This window comes from Myotis lucifugus, unplaced genomic scaffold, assembly GCF_000147115.1.
Source record: "Myotis lucifugus unplaced genomic scaffold, Myoluc2.0 scaffold_3381, whole genome shotgun sequence".
NCBI lineage: Eukaryota > Metazoa > Chordata > Mammalia > Chiroptera > Vespertilionidae > Myotis > Myotis lucifugus.
The window spans coordinates 1-15,884 of record NW_005874429.1 but is presented as its reverse complement, the minus strand read 5'-3'; the positions used below and the strand labels follow the sequence as shown (position 1 = coordinate 15,884).

Below are 15,884 nucleotides of genomic sequence, written 5' to 3'. Positions count from 1 at the left end.
ACAGGCTATTCCGCTGATGCCCAGACTCGGCTCTCCCAGGCCATCTCCCCTGTGGCCTGGGCCCTGCAACTGTGGGCTGTCTGCCTCCCACTGTCTGTGTGCCAGGTCCACGGGCTCCATGTCCTTAACCCTCGGAGCAGCTGGGCTCGCAGGGGCAGGTCCCCACGACTGAGGGACATCTGCACAGAGAAGGGGTCTGACCTCACGTTACAGCATAAACAGCCAGCACTTGCTTGTACACGCGGAGACCTTCCCGTAAGCGTAGCCCACATGACGCGCTGGCATCACACGGGAGAGGCACCAGGACGGGCTAACGCGACCTCCGTCTTCACTGCTTGGAGCACACGGAATGTGATGCGCACCATCTTCCTTCTCACTTTACTTCCTGCTGCCAGTGGGAGTGAACCATGTAGAAGGTGCTTTGAGCTGGATCTTTGCAAAAAACAGTTTTTCATAATTTGCAGACCTAACCCATGAAAATGACTCGGAAAGACATGACTGGGGTAGATAGTAGCTGTGGTGGCTGGTACAGCTGGACTCTGTTGGGCCTGTTGGGGGTCATTCATCACGTCCAGGAGATGCATGGCCTGGTTCTCAGCTTGTCCGTTCTTTCCAGGACACAGCGGGCCAGGAGCGGTACCGGACCATCACCACGGCCTACTACCGCGGGGCCATGGGCTTCATCCTCATGTACGACATCACCAACGGGGAGTCCTTCAACGCTGTGCAGGACTGGTGAGTGGCTGGCGCCCCCCAGCGAGGCCTCCTCAGCAGCTCCCCCTTGGCGGCTGCCCAAGGGGTTGCCTGTTCTCACACGTGTCCTCTCTGGCAGCCACAGGCCAGCGGGGCCCCGAGTGGCGTGTAGGGGCCAATGGGCCCGATCGTGGTGGTGTCCTATATGTGGTCCCTCAGTGCCTGGCGTCCTGTCCCCCAGGCTCTGTGGGGCCGGGCCCATCACTGATTCTAAAACACAGCGTGTGGCGGCGGTCACTGTCTACCGGGGGCTGGAGCCTGAACCTCAGCCTCGTGGGCCTGGGCGCCCACGCCCCGCCCACACCCCGCCCGGCCCCACTGGCTGTGTGAGTAAAGCTGGATTAGAGCAGCCGGGCTCGTGGGCTTCGTGGGAGGGACCCACATGGCAGCTCGCTGCTGCCCGGGCGCCGCGCGCCCCTGAACCTGCGGTTTCCATCAGGCCCCTCCCGCACACGCTTGCCGCTCCCCTTCCCAGATCTGCCATGCTGTTGCAGGTTTTCTTTCCATTGAAAGGTTTCAAAAGTCTGGGACGAAGGGAAAGGGAACCCAGAGCCTGTTCTGACGCAGCCGCATCACACATCTGAAACCCTGTGTGGCCACGTGGTGCGCACGGGGCTCCCGCCTTGGATAGCCCCGCCTGGTCGCCAGCTCTGGGGAGGGACGGGCAGCTGGTGGAGGGACAGGCAGCTGGTGGCCCTGCCCCTGAGTCCAGCCCTCAGGGCTGACAGGCGGGTTCTCTACAGAAGAACCAGTTTAGCTCCAGCTTTGGGGGATCAGGAGGTCCCTGAGTTCATTAACACCAAGTGGGCCCGCTGGGGTCAACGCCCTGAGTCCCGAATCAGAGGTGCCTCTCGCCCACCGGGACTCGGGGTCTCCCCACCGGGACTCGGGGTCTCCCACACCGAGGGCATTTCCACCCACCTCAGCCCTGCTTGCCCGGCCCTCCCGAGCTCCCGTCCTGAGAGCGTGGCCACCTCGGAGCATCCACAGGCCGCGCCTTATGGCACGATGCAGAGCTATGGGTAGGATGGCTGTTCCCAGGCAGGAGACCTGGTGGGCAGATGGATGTTGTTTAGAAACCACCAGACCAAGGTAACAGTCTGGCCCATCTTCCCGCCGGTTTAATAATTCACTCTGTGCCGTTCAGGCACCTTAACCAGGAAGAACTTCACCTTCAAACATGCGCACCTTCACCTTTTCTCTCCTTTTTCTCCAGAGTAAATAACACACTGAAACGCAGGTGACCTGTCAGACAGGAAAGGACTGTAGCCTGAGGGCCGCTGAGGAGTGGGTGTTTGCTCAGTGTTTCCTGACCTCGGTCAAGGTCCAAGGTCCTCTCAGCTCCCCGTCTGGTTATGCTGCAGCTCCGAGGGGCAGTGACAGGGTGACCCCAATTCCCCTCCCACCTGGGCATCGGGCAGTCTCTCCTGTCCCGGGATCTGAGCGGTGACATTTCTTTTTTTCTTTTTTCTTTTTTAAGGGAGGGAAAGAGAGAGAGAGAGAGAGAGAGAGAGAGAGAGAGAGAGAGAGAGAGAGGAACATTGGTGAGAGAGAAACATTGACTGGCTGCCTCCCGCACAGCCTCAGCAGGATAGAGCCTAAAGCCCAGGCTTTGCCCTGACCAGGAATCGCCCAGACCTCTTGGTATCTGGGTGCTGTTTTCTAGTTTCCAACCGCTGAGCCTCACCTGCCGGTCAGGGACGACCTTTCTTAAGCTGCTCTGACGGGTATGGGACACTCTCCCTGTACAGACAGCCCAACCTGAACTCGCCTTCGTATTTAGAAGATACATGGCTCCTTTCAGAAACGGAAATAAAAGCCCAAGCACATTGTGTGCCTCCGTGTCTTCTCCACACATGAGCCCAGGCGCGGGGACGTTTTGGGGGGCGGGGGAATGACCCAGAAGCCAGCTCTTGGCGTGGAGACAGCATGAGGTGGGCGTTAGGGTTGGCGTGCAGACTGTCGGAGGGGAGCCGAGGGCGGGTGCCTCCTGTCTGGCCAAGCTCTGAAGGTGGGAAGCCAGGGCGGAAAGTGCGTCCTGTGGCTCTGCCTGACCTCACGAGGCCGTGGGGGAACACGAAGGTCCCAGGCAGACCTGGGCTCTGGGGTGAAAGCATTTCCTACACGTGTTGCTGCTCGTTCTGCGTCACCCGCTCTCTGAAACAGACTTGGTCTGTGCGGTTTGTGTCACAATATTTATTGCAAATAATGGCATTTTCTCCCAGGACTCCCTTGGGGTCTCTCCATTTTAAGAGACCTTCTTCCCTGTTAAATGAGCTGCCTGTCTTTGGGGGGATCGGTCTTGAGGGACAGCGATGACACTTACTGTGAAGAGAGCACATCCTCCAGCCCTGGGTGCTCCTTGTGGCTCCTGGGCGGCTTGGTGGTGCCGTTGCATCAGGCGAACCTGTGGGAAGGAGGATCCAGTGTAGAGAGCAGCCTGGGCTTTGAAATGGGCCCCTTGCTTACGGCTGCCTGGCCTCACGGCGCGTTCAGGTCGTCGTCCATGGGATCTCCGTCCAGGCTGCTGCCCCGCAGTGAGCGCACTCAGTTCCCACGCTGGCACTGGGCCCACCTTCTAATACCCGGTAGAGCAGCAAGAGGGTGCGCTCTGCAGCCGCCCTGGAAAGTGAGCGAAGAGGCGGAGTCACAGGTCTATGCGGTGCAGTCCCAGACACCACCCACCCAGCGTGGGGTCCTGGCCCTGGCGGGGGCTCCGAGCCCTGTGATGCCTTCCCCGCTGGTGGAACAGCACCTTTGCAGTTCCATTCGTTAAGGTAATTATCCAGTGACCAGTCGTAAACCACACCCCTGCACACCCCTCCCACATAAATAAATAGACATGAAAGGAAAGCATTCCAAAGAGGAAATTAGGAAATAGCACATTTGTCACGGAGGGTCCTCTCGTTGCCAGAGAAGATGGTCATGGCATACGGGGTGGGACTCTGTTAGATTCAGACAAGACCGTCCTGTTGCCACTTGGCTGTCCCTTTCTGCACCACCTGTTTCCAAACCCCGAGCAAGAGTCACGCACTCCACGCAGCCCCGGAGGTGCCACGTCCCCGCGCTCTCGGCCTCCCTCTCAGTGTATTGTGTCCTGTGGCCTAATTTCGATCTATAAATATCACACATTTTTAGGACACTTTTCCTGCCCAGAGCAACCACCAGGGGTGCCAGTGAGGGAAGAAAGGCCGCAGGGCCTGAGTGGTCAGCTCCGTAGTTCCCAAACGTTCCCAATCCTCACAGCAGCTACAAGCTGTGAGTGGTCACAAAGTACATGCCTGCCCAGAGCCAGAGGAGGTGAAAGGCGCAGTCCTCCACGGCTGGCCCTGACCCCCCACTTCAGACACGAGTTATACATGGGGGTCCCCAGGGCCCCCTCACTCCTGACCCCCTGGCTATAACTGCAGGGCTTCCCATGAACCGTTTTAGATTTGACAATTCACTAGGATGACCTACAGAATTCAGGAAAGTGCTGTCCTTACCATTCTGGTTTGTTTCATTATAACAAAAGGATACAACTCAGAACCAGCCAAAGGGAGCGATGGCGACTGCGAGATCGGGAGGGTCCAGGTGGGGCCCGGAGGTCCTTGGGGAGACGTTGCCATCCAGGGGGTTCCCCCAGGTCTGATGGCCAACCTTCATGGGCCATCACTATGTAGGCTGACTGGTTGCACCATTGCCCCTGGCTGACCTCCTCCTGAGAAGGCAGCCTGGCGTCATGGGACTCAGAGTGCTAACTGTCTGGTCACATGGTTGGTCTTCCTGGCATGACCACCCCTCCCCAATTCTGATTCCATTAGCATTAACTATCAGGTGAGTCACTATTAGCATTAACTATCAGGTGAGCCATCTCATTAGCATTAATTCATCAGGTGGGTCATCATTAGCATAAACCATCAGGTGTGCTTTGGAGATCCATCATGAATAACAGACAATCCAGTCACTTTGGAAATAGTAAGGGTTTGCAGTGGTTCTCAACCTTGGCTGCACATTAGAATCACCTGGGAATCTTCTTAAAATCCTGATTTCTGGGCCTCATCCTCCAGAAATTCTGTTTCTTTGTTACTAATGTTGTGGCCCCACCCCATCACAAAGAAACAGAATTTCCGGAGGATGAGGCCCAGAAATCAGGATTTTAAAAAGATTCCCAAGTGATTCTAATGTGCAGCCAAGGTTGAGAACCACTGGTTTAGAGGTTACCTCCCAGGAACTAGGGACAAAGACTGACCAGATTCTTTATTATAAAGCATTCCTTTATTTATTTATAAATAACTAGAGGCCTGGTGCACGACATTCGTGCACTGGGGGGGGGGGGGCGGTCCCTCAGCCCAGCCTGTACCATCTCATAGTCTGAGTCCCACCACCATAGCTGCGCTCACCAGCCGTGAGCCTGGCTTCTGGCTGAGCAGGGCTCCCACCCAGGGGCAGCTCCTGCATTGATCGTCTGCCCCCTGGAGGTCAGTGCTTGTCATAGCTACCAGTCCTTCCGTTGTTTGGTTGATTTGCATATTAGCCTTTTATTATTTATAAATAATAAGCACATACTATTGGGCCAATCTATAATGCACATTACAAAACACAGAAAACTAGATGCTAAAATGATGGATTGAATATAAATAGAGTTTTGAATAATATAGTATTGTGTTGTATTTCTTGTGGAAGAGCACGTTGTAGAAAACGTTCCTAACAGCCACACCCGCCATGACGACACCTGTTGGCTTCCCAAATATTCAAATCAGCTTCGTTGCTCTGAAGTGAAACGTAGTGACAAGGCCAGTGTGACAGGGTCCTGTGGATATAGCCCATCAGCTGCTGATGTCAAAATGTCAAAACACTCCTTTTTATGAGCAAATCGTAGAACAACAACTATCTCTATCTCCGGTTCCATCCCTAAGCCCACCTCTCATCCAATGCCTCCCCTCAGCCTGCAGCCTCTGGGTCGCTCTGGGCTTGGTCCTGAACGCGGCATCTTTGATAGATTTGTTACCTGGCGTTCAGGAGTGAAGGACAGTGTAGCTGTGGCCCCCAGCCCAGCACTCCCTGATTGCATATCAAATAGTTAACCCCTAGAGTGCTGGGGAGCGCAATCGCGCTCCTCCTGTCTTTCGCCAAAAGTGCTGGGAGCGCTATCATAATTTTTTCCTAAACTGCTGTAAAATCAGCAAAAATGCCTTGGGAATTTTAGCATTGTTCCTAGGATATTGGTTGGCACGCAAAGGGTTAAGCAACGTGAAAAAATGGATGCTCTGCTAGAATTAAAATTATTTTCTTATCTTTCTGTACTTCATAAACTGATAACTTTAAATATGTATATTAATATGGTAATTTATGTAAATCTTTGTCTTCACAGTTTATATCCGGAGCTGAGTCCTTTCTAAATTGCTAGAGCACAGAATTTTATAGCCCATCAGCTTATGATGTGAAAAGTACCAACACTGACTGAATGTAGATAGCTGGATAAAACAGCTTATTTTAGGGAAAATTTCCTTAAGCCAGAAGGAAAGGTTGTCTTTAAAAAAAGTTCCCTCAAGTGGAAACCAGTGCAGTCAGGGCCCCAGGGAGGGAGGAGAAAGGCAGGAAGGGCTGGGTGGTGGGGAAGCTCGTCTGAGGGGCGAGAGGCTGCTGGCCCTGCTGCTGGTGGGGCTGCGAGGCCTCACAACCCAACAGGGTCTCCCCCAGCGTGAGGCAAGCCCCACAGACTGGCACCTGGGGGACTCCACCCTGTCTGCTCCCTCACCTGACTGTCTGTAAGAAGGGCGCGAATTCCTGCGGACCAGGTGGCTGTGCGGAGCGGAGAGGTCTGTGTGCCTGGCGTCTGCAGACACAGGCCTGGCCTGCCCTGGATGAGGCCGGGCGGCAGGTCTCCATCGTGGGCACCTCGGCAGCGCCTGACGTCCGAATCGCTGCCCCGGGCCCCGGCCCCAGGACTGGAACCATCACCCTGGGATCCTGACGAGACCCGGCTCAGGACGACGAGAGCTCTAACCCCGGCAGTTCTGGTCTCGTCGGACCGACTGGACTCTCATGTATTAATCTTAACCCTCTGGGGAAGTGTATCTCATGGAGCTTCTTGGCCGTTTGCATGTTTAGGTTTTGCAGACTGGTCTCTATGACCCAGCTGTACAAACAGCCCGTGAAGACGAACAACTCGGTCCCGTGTGTTTTTACTTTGGATGGATCTTGGCGCTACATCGTCCCCCCATTGGCTGAGAAATCCTGTGGCTCAGGTAGAGGCGCAGCGTGTGTATCAGGGCCAGCGGGACCCAGGGCCCACAGCCTGGGCCCAGCAGCAAGGACAGGACCTGCCGCCAGCCAGCTGCCTTCTGAGGCCGGGCTCCTTCCTCCGGGTGAGAAACGGGCGGCTCCCCTGGAAGGGGCAGAGGTGCCGGGTCCCAGCCAGGGCACAGGCAGACCACATGGACTGTTTCCAATCCTAGGATCAGGTCCCGGGGGTTCTGAGGGGATGTTCTAAGTGGGAGTCATTGTTCAGAGCTCTCGAAGGGCCAAGAAACATTGAATAAGTAACTGATTGGATGTTTGAAAACGTAACTTGAGGGGCCAGTCCTGTGTGTCGAGCAGCAGGGGGCTGGGAAGCTCCCTCACGAATCTGGAGTCCACCGAGCAGTGAGCCGCCAGGTGCTGGGAGGACGAGGGAAGGGGGTGCGTGGATGGCGAGCTCCCAGGACCGGACGGCCTTGCTGAGGCCTGTCCCTTCGTGGGGCCGGGAGGGCAGCTCCTGGTGCCTCATGTCCTGCACTCGGCCCCATTAGACGCCTAGAGGCCAGCAGTTCTTGGCCACGAGGCCCGTTGTGGGCACTGGGTTGGGCCTCGTGACCAGCTGGACGCGCTCAGGGGCACAGGCTGGGCCCCTGGGAGTGACTGCTGCCCAGCACAGGAGGAACGGACTTACATCATCGCCTTCTGTGCCGAGGGCAGTCATCTCCGTGTCAAACATGGAACACTCCTCCCCTGCTGCCTCTCGATGTAGAACAAACCCAACCAACAAAACCCTGTGTGTGTGTGTGCGTGTGTGCGCGTGTGTGCGCGTGTGTGCGTGTGTGTGCGTGTGTGTGTGTGTGTGTGTGTGTGTGTGTGAGACTGTATTTAGGGAGAAAGAAAAAACACACAAACGTAGAAAATACGTAAACATGGAGGGGGTTGTTTTGGTTTTGTGTTTCGATAAATAACAGATTTTTAATGACTGTGAGCGGTCCTGGTAGGGTCGGCCTTAATTGCCATTTGCGGAGTAACCATGGTGACCAGCATCTTGCTTCTGATCCCATTAATCTTGTTGAGTTTAAAGTAAATCCCAAAGGAGCTGCTGCAGCGACTGGGAAATAAATCATCGTTTCACACGCACAGTAAGTGGTGGCAGCCACGTTCTGTACACGTGTGTCCGTGTCCAACAAAGAAGTAAGGTGGTCCCTAGTGGGATAGAAAGCACCCCCCACGCAGGGTCGTTTTACAAAATACAGCAATGATCCAAACAGTGAACACGTGGAAACACGAGGGGAGAAGGACCCGCGCCCATCCCAACAGGCACACCGTTCACTCCGGGCAGAGATTTTCCTGGGAAGGACTTCAGTCTCAGGATCTGAACGGGAGACAAAGTGTGAGATTCTCTAGTGAAAAAACCCATCGTTATTGAGATGATAGGGGTCAGGATGCGTCGAGCTGGTTTGGGAGGAAGAATGGCCTCACCTGGGACTGAGACTCTGTTTGTGAAGAGATGCTTGCGAGTCAGGAAGTCGGGGTGACCTCCTGAGCCCACTGCAGCCCCGTTGGTGGGAGCCTCGCTGTGAAGCCCGGAGGCCGAGGAACACAGGCTGACGTCCGTCGCTGCGCGTTGGTTTCTCACAGGCTGAGCACGTCTTCACCCCTTCCCGGGGGGAGGGGCTGGGCAGTCCTGTGGAGCCCAGACCCCGAGGCGCTGAGAAGTGAGCACCCCACGACTCTGGTGAGAGTTGTGTCGACACACCAGCGTGGGGTGGGTTTGCCGAGGTCAGAGGAGGCCGGTCGCACAAGCACGGGTCCTCCAACCCGGAAAGCCTCTCCCTGACCTTGGCCACCCCTCCTCACGCAGGTGACTGCCCTCGGGCGGTGGCCCCTGCTGTGTGACCTCTGGGAATCGGGGATGCCCAGGCCCCCCTGCACCAGGCCTGGCCGTGGCTCCGAAGACACACGGGAGCAGGGGGGCGACTTAAACATCCCCGAGGCACCCATTTCAGTCTGAGCTCCTGGAAGGAACCTGTGGGATTCCTTGGTCACACGATGTGAGCACTTGCAGTTCAGGTCTCTCCGTGTGCAGGATCTATTTTACACCTTAGTTCACCGCAATCCACCGTTTTCATGGACCCGCACAGCAGAGGCGAGAGGAAAGCACCGTTTAGATCGCTGCCTCTGCTCCTGGCTATGGGCATGCGCTGTGTCTCGCTGTCGCTAAAGGGGTGTGTTACCTCAGGCACCAGAATTAGGAAGCTCACGTCCCCGGATTGTCCTGATAAAACCTGGTGCCCCCTGAGATGGAGCCACGGTCACATTCACCGGACGGTTCCATCTCATCTGAAAGCTGCGCTGGGTCCGGTGCCGAGTCACACCTGCCCGCCCCGCGCGCCCCTTCCTGGTGCGCCTCCCTCCGCGGCCGGAGCTGTTTGCTTTTCTTCTCTTTGCAAGTTGAGGGAGCTCATCACTATTTTCCGTGTAATAATCCCGAAGGGTCTGGAACTTGCTGGTAAGGACACACGCGAGCTTCCCTTCTTCGCACTTTGCAGATCTTTTCCTGTAAACTTTCATCAAGTATTTTGCTTTTCGACGTGTCCACTCTCTCCTGACCACTTAGTGCGAGGTACGTCTCCCACCTGAGTCTTGTCCTTGACAAGGTCTCCACCCTCACAAAGGGAGATTGAAGACCTGCTCCTGTGACACCGAGCTCTGAAGGTCTGCGGAACCCCCTGCCCACCTGTGACCAGCGGTGCGGGGCGTCTGGGGCTGCGGGCCTGCCTCTCACCCGAGTGATCGCGGACAAATGGTTCACCACCCCAGGACTCACTTTCCTCAGCTGTGAAGTGGGGGTTGGACCCTCTCCCCCTGAGTTACTCTCAGGGTTAATTAATGTAACGAATATAAATGGTTAGAGTAGCACCTGCAAATATTGCCTGTTGGAATTATTATCCAAGTTAAAATCGAAAGTGTCACATGGAAATTTATTCTGAATTCTAGGTTTCCCCGTTTATAGTCAGTTAAAGCACCAGCCCATTGTACTCTAATTTTGATATTGATCAACCTGGCATTTTTATCTTAAAAATGACTATTAGTTCTTATAAATCATTTTAAAAATTACCATTAACTCCCCATTCCTAGGCCCAGTTGACAGGTTGTGTGTGATGGATTTCCTGGAACTGAGGGGTTTCTCAGAAAATGCGACTTTTTCTTCTAAAACAGACTTTTTCTCCTAAAGCAGAGACTGTCTGGGCACATGGGGCCAGTGGGCACTCCAGCTGTGAAGGTGGGTGTGGGAAAAGGGAGGAATCGTCGTAATGTCAGCTCATCAAGTGCAGAGGAATCCTGCACACAGCACCTTTGGTACTTTCATTTTTAAAAACACGTTTTTATTGATTTCAGAGAGGAGGGGAGTGAGAGAGAGAAATAGAACCATCAATAATGAGAGAGAATCATTGATGGGTTGCCTCCTGCACGCCCCGCACTGGGGATCGAACCCGCAACCTGGGCATGTGCCCTGACCAGGAATCGAACCCTGACCTCCTGGTTCATAGGTCGATGCTCAACCACTGAGCCACGCTGGCCAGGTTGGTACTTTCATTTTCGACTTGTTATCCCTGACGAGTACTGATGGGTGATATTTTACTGGACCAAGTAATTCCAAATTTGGGCCTTTTTTGCTGTTACCATCACGTGTGGGATGTATTTCTCCTCCTTCATTTTGTGCTGTTCCACTGTCTTCTGATCACTTTTTGCCTGTTCCTTTTCTTTTAGGTCAACTCAGATCAAAACCTACTCTTGGGATAACGCCCAGGTGATCCTGGTGGGGAACAAGTGTGACATGGAGGATGAGCGTGTCGTCTCGGTGGAGAGGGGCCGGCGTTTGGGGGAACAGCTTGGTAAGTGGCACCGGACGAGGAGGGGAGCCGGCAGCCCCGAGGCCAGCTGCGTGGGGGGATGGGCTGGGGGAGATGGTCAGCCCGGCCATGGGAACCCGTACACTCTCCAGGGCGAGTGGGTCCCCCCACACTCGGGCATCTTGAGGATCCAAGCCCCTCACAGAAGCAAACTGGGCTGCCCAACTGTGACCCAGGACGGGGCCCCCGTTCTTACTCCACGAGAAACGGGCTCTGCACAAGGGCTCCCGTCCCCACATCCTCACGACACTTCCTACTTGTCCGTTATGTGGTGCTCACCGCCTGTCCTGACCGTGAGGCAGCATCCCCTGTGGCTTGACTTGCATTTCCCGGTGACCAGGGGCTTTGAGCATCTTTCCTGGACCTACTGGCCATCTCTGTGTCCTCTTTGGAGTCAGACGCGCTACCATTGCGCCACGAGGTCCTAGCTGTGCTATTGAGTTGTATGGGCTCTTTACATATTTTGAATATTAAACCCTTATCAGGTATATTTGGAAATATTTGCCTCCATTCAGTAGATTGCTTTTTCATTTTATTATTTCTCTTGCTGTGCAGAAGCTTTTTAGTTTGATGTCATCCCACTTGTTTTGTTGTTGTTATTACTGTTTAGATTTTGTTGGTTTTTTGTTCTTGCTTTTATTGTGTTTCATTCTAGTGTCAAACCCAATCATCTTCAAGGCCAATGTCAAGGAGCTTCCCCACACTACCCCCCATAATACACACTACCCTCCAGGGTGTCAGGGTGTGGGTCTCACAGTCATGTCATCCATGTTGAGCTCCTGTCTCCGTGGGCTAAGGTAGCGTTCCCGTCCCACTCTCTGGAATGGCGTCCCGTTCCCCCAGCATCACTTACGGGGACGTGTTCTGTGATTCCCGGCTCCTTTGTCATAAAGGAGTGGACTGTGTAGGAAGAGGTTTATTTTTGGGTTCTCTATTTTGTTTCATTGATTTATGGATCTGTTCTTATGCCAGTATCATGCTATTTTGATGACTATGGCTTTGTAAAATAGTGTGAATTCATGGAGTGTGATTCTTCCAGCTTTGTTGTTCTTGCTCAGGGTTGCTTTGGCGATTCAGGGTCTTTTTGTGGCTCTATACAAATTGTAGGATCGTTTGTTCTATTTTTGTGAATAATGCCATTGTATTTTTAAAATAGGAATTGCATTAAATCTGTAGATTGCTTTGGGTAGTAGTATGGACATTTTAATTCTTCTAATCCATGAGCATAAAATCTCTTTCCATTTATTTGTATCTTCTTTAAGAGTTATCTTCTTTAAACTGCGTTATCTTACACTTTTCAGTGTACAGGTCTTTCACCTCCTGGTTAAATTTATTCCTAGGTAGTTTAGTCTTCTTCATGCCACAGTAAATAGGATTGTTTTCTTAATTTATCTTTCTGATAGTTCATTATTGGTGTATAGAAATGCAATGGATTTTACAAATGTTTTTTATTGATTTTTAGAGACAGAGGAAGGGAGAGGGAGAGAGAGATAGAAACATTGATGAGAGAAACATTGATTGGCTGCCTCCTGCACGGCCCCTACTGGGGATTGAGCCGGAAACCCGAGCATGTAGCCCTGACCCGGCACAGAACCAGCGACCTCCTAGTGCCCGGGTCCACGCTCAACCAGCTGAGCCACACCAGCTGGGCTCTTCAAAGTTTTATAGAAAAGTCTCTGGCCCTGGCTGGTTTGGCTCAGTGGATAGAGTGTCGGCCTGCGGACTGAAGGGTCCCAGGTTCGATTCCGCTCAAGGGCACATGCTTGGGTTGTGGGCTCGATCCCCAGTAGGGGGCGTGCAGGAGGCACCCGATCCATGATTCTCTCATCATTGATGTTTCTATCTCTCTCTCCCTCTCCTTTCCTCTCTGAAATCAATAAAAATATATTTAAAAAAGTCTCTGTTTCCTGATCATCATCGACTGAAGTGCTGGTTTCCCATGATGCTGGTGTATGTGGCTGGGAAGTTACAGGTTTCTAAGAACAAGGCCATTGGATTGGGAGGTAACATCCATCACGTGACTGAGAGGAGAGGCTGAGGTGTACACCCGGGCACACAGGTGTGGGTGTGAGTGGCCTGACACACGGGGATTGACTGAGGCACAGATTTCACCTGGAGGAGGAGGAGTTATTGCACAGTTTCACACACAGTTGCCCTGAATCCAGCTACAAGCTGAAGTAACAGTAGTGTTGGTTTTTATCCTGAATATCCAATTTTATGACAAATAGCATCTCTGGTTAGTGAGAGGAAGCCTGCAATTTTATGACAAATAGCATCTCTGGTTAGTGAGAGGAAGCCTGCTTTTCAGAGCTTTTTACAGTTGACCCTCGAACAGCACAGGCCTGATAATCCAACCCTCAGACCGTGTCATGGGGTGACCCCCTCCAGCCAGGCTGGATACATGCAGGGCTGTTACCATACGGCATTCTCTACCTGGGTGTCTCCACCTGGGACACCTCCTCCTCACCACCTGGGTTCCAGGTTAGATTAGGTCAAGGCACTGAGAGCTCTGCCTGGTGGGCCAAGGACCCTTTTGTTGACCTGAAAGTGCACCTGCAGCAGATGAAAGCAGTCACATCGGACTAAGGCTGTGCGGTGTCGGGCTGTCCTAATGGCCAAATCCTTCCGATGCCACTGGGGTCAGTGCCTCCGGAGTCAGGCCGATAAGAAAGGACGTGTGGGCAGAAGAGATGAGAGAATTGGACCAGCAGCTAAGCTGAATTGAGGGATCGTTTTCTCCAAAGTCTCAGGCAGGGACTCTGGCTTCCTGAGTGGGTCCTGGCATCTGTGACAGGAAGCAGCCCCGTGAGCACTGGGAACCCCCACGAAGGCCAGTCCACCTGCCATCTCTACACCTGACACGTGGACCACCGGGCCCTGTGGGCTGCACAGACAGAAGAGAACTCTTCCCACTCTCGCTGTAAAGAAATGCAGAATGTAAAGAGAAACACTAGCCAAGGAGGGTTTGAGGTGTCCACCCCTGTCTCACAGACCCTGGCTCTACTCAGGGTTCTTCAGCTCAAGTCCTGCCGTTAGTCACAGAGACGTTAATCGTGGACACAGAGTAGCCAGTGCGGTTCAAGCTCAGATGAGCCATCTGACTATACAGTATTATCACCAAGTTAGACATTCTAACACATGAGAATGGCTTTTTGTTCTCTACCCTTCGATACTATTTAAGAAGTAAGTGGTTCTGAGGCGCTAGAGGGATTTTGACATGGATGTAAAATGTTAGTCCATTCTTTGTCCTTGGCCCAAGGAGCTGGGGTGAAACCACGGGATTTAATCATTCTGAATCCGTGGCTCCTCTGAGATGGGGCCAGATGTAACCAAGGATTTATAGGGTAAAATGCAGACTAGATTAGGAAAGTGTTTCTGTGTTCAACCCAGTACACCCTAGATCAATGACCCCCAATGGACCAGAGCAGTCCATGGCAACTCATTGGCAAGCTCAGGGCAGAAGGGGGGGTGAAGGGCATGAATGGAGAGATTAGCTTGTGTCGGAGCAGCATGCAAAGCCGCCTGGGCCCAGGTACCATCACACATCCTAGAAGTGTGACACTCACTGCATTTTTATACTTGCCATTCTAGCAGCTCATTTGACATTTCTCAGGGTCCTTCCTGCTGATAGATGGCCGAGCTGAAAGCCCTGGAGGGCTGTTAGGCTAATCCCACTCAAGCTTTTCCTGCAGGAGGCACAGCAGCTCCAGGGAACTCAGTGACACGGTGGCGCCCCCTGGTGGCCATTCACCAAGTCCCCCTCCAACCCTCCATTGGGGACATAGACTGAGAGCTGGACCAAGTTGGTGCAGCAGACTCTGCACAGGAAATCTAAGCTTTGAATTAATGGAAAACTATGAAAATTAATTATTTTGGTAGGATCCAAAATGGGGAAAGAAGAAAATGCCAAATAACATCTGTGCTAGAAAAGATTTCACGAGGTTCCACGGTGGCCAGGGTTGGGAGGAAGGAAAGATAAACCCTGTGTTGAGGATCCTGAGTGTTGGCTCCTGACCTGGCCAAGGGCTCCTTCAGTCTGTGCAGCCTCGCTGGGAGCACAGGTGAATCATAGAGAAAAAGCGCCCGAGCATCACCGAGCCCAGGGTTTGTGGAAAAGGCAACGCATGCCTCCCCCCAGACCCCTGCCCTGTGCCACCGTCCCCGCCCTAACCACACCCAAGTCCCTTCTGTTCTGGCAGAATGACCAGGCTCTGCTTCCTGTGTTCCTTGCAGGGTTTGAGTTTTTTGAAACAAGCGCCAAGGACAACATTAACGTCAAGCAGACCTTCGAGCGCCTGGTGGACGTCATCTGTGACAAAATGTCAGAGAGTCTAGACACTGAGCAGGCCGCCACCGCTGCGAAGCAGAGCGCGAGGCTCAAGGAGACGCCTCCCCCGCCGCAGCCCGGCTGTGGCTGCTAACCCCTCAAGGGCAGCGGGCCTGGCACCAGCCAGCAGCGTCCACGGAGGAAGGCCGGCAGCCGGCACTCACCGCCGCAGGGAGACGAGGGAGAGCTGTGTGTCCGTGGCTGTTCCACGCCTGAATTCTTGGGCAACTCCCTGAGTGGAAATGTGGCAAATACGTGATCTTCAATCCATGAGACTCTCCACCCACCCACATCTGGTATTTGCATGTGATTTGTTCTGTGTCTTCTAGGGTCTTTATGTTTCAGATTTCTTCTCAGACTGGGCTACTGCTGGGACCTCAGGCTATAAATGCACTTCTGCTGACTTTTGTGCCATGGGTTCGAATTCTGCTGGTCACTGGAGGGGATGGTAACAAGGCCTTGCTTGTGTTGGGAGGGGAGATGGGAGATCTGAGGATATCTTGTTTGCTTTTAACTGAAAATCAAGTGGGCACAGGACTCATATTTTCTGAGTAAATTACCCATTTTCAGGGCAGGTTACTGTGCAAGGCAGGTCACCGTGTCTCATTTTCAGTGTTAATAATAACTGGGAGACCAACTATAAAGAAATTGAAATATGTTAAGGC

The 15,884-nt window shown here is 53.3% G+C and overlaps 1 protein-coding gene across 1 annotated transcript; it reads left to right on the top strand.

The window, feature by feature from the left end:
* Window positions 1-616: 616 nt before the first annotated feature.
* LOC102440383 (ras-related protein Rab-3C-like) lies at window positions 617-15,587 on the top strand (the record flags this gene model as incomplete). The annotated part of the gene is made up of 3 exons (XM_006108746.3): window positions 617-735; window positions 10,750-10,874; window positions 15,126-15,587. Coding segments are annotated over 3 exons (432 nt in total), but the record flags the coding sequence as incomplete, so codon positions are not given.
* Window positions 15,588-15,884: the final 297 nt, after the last annotated feature.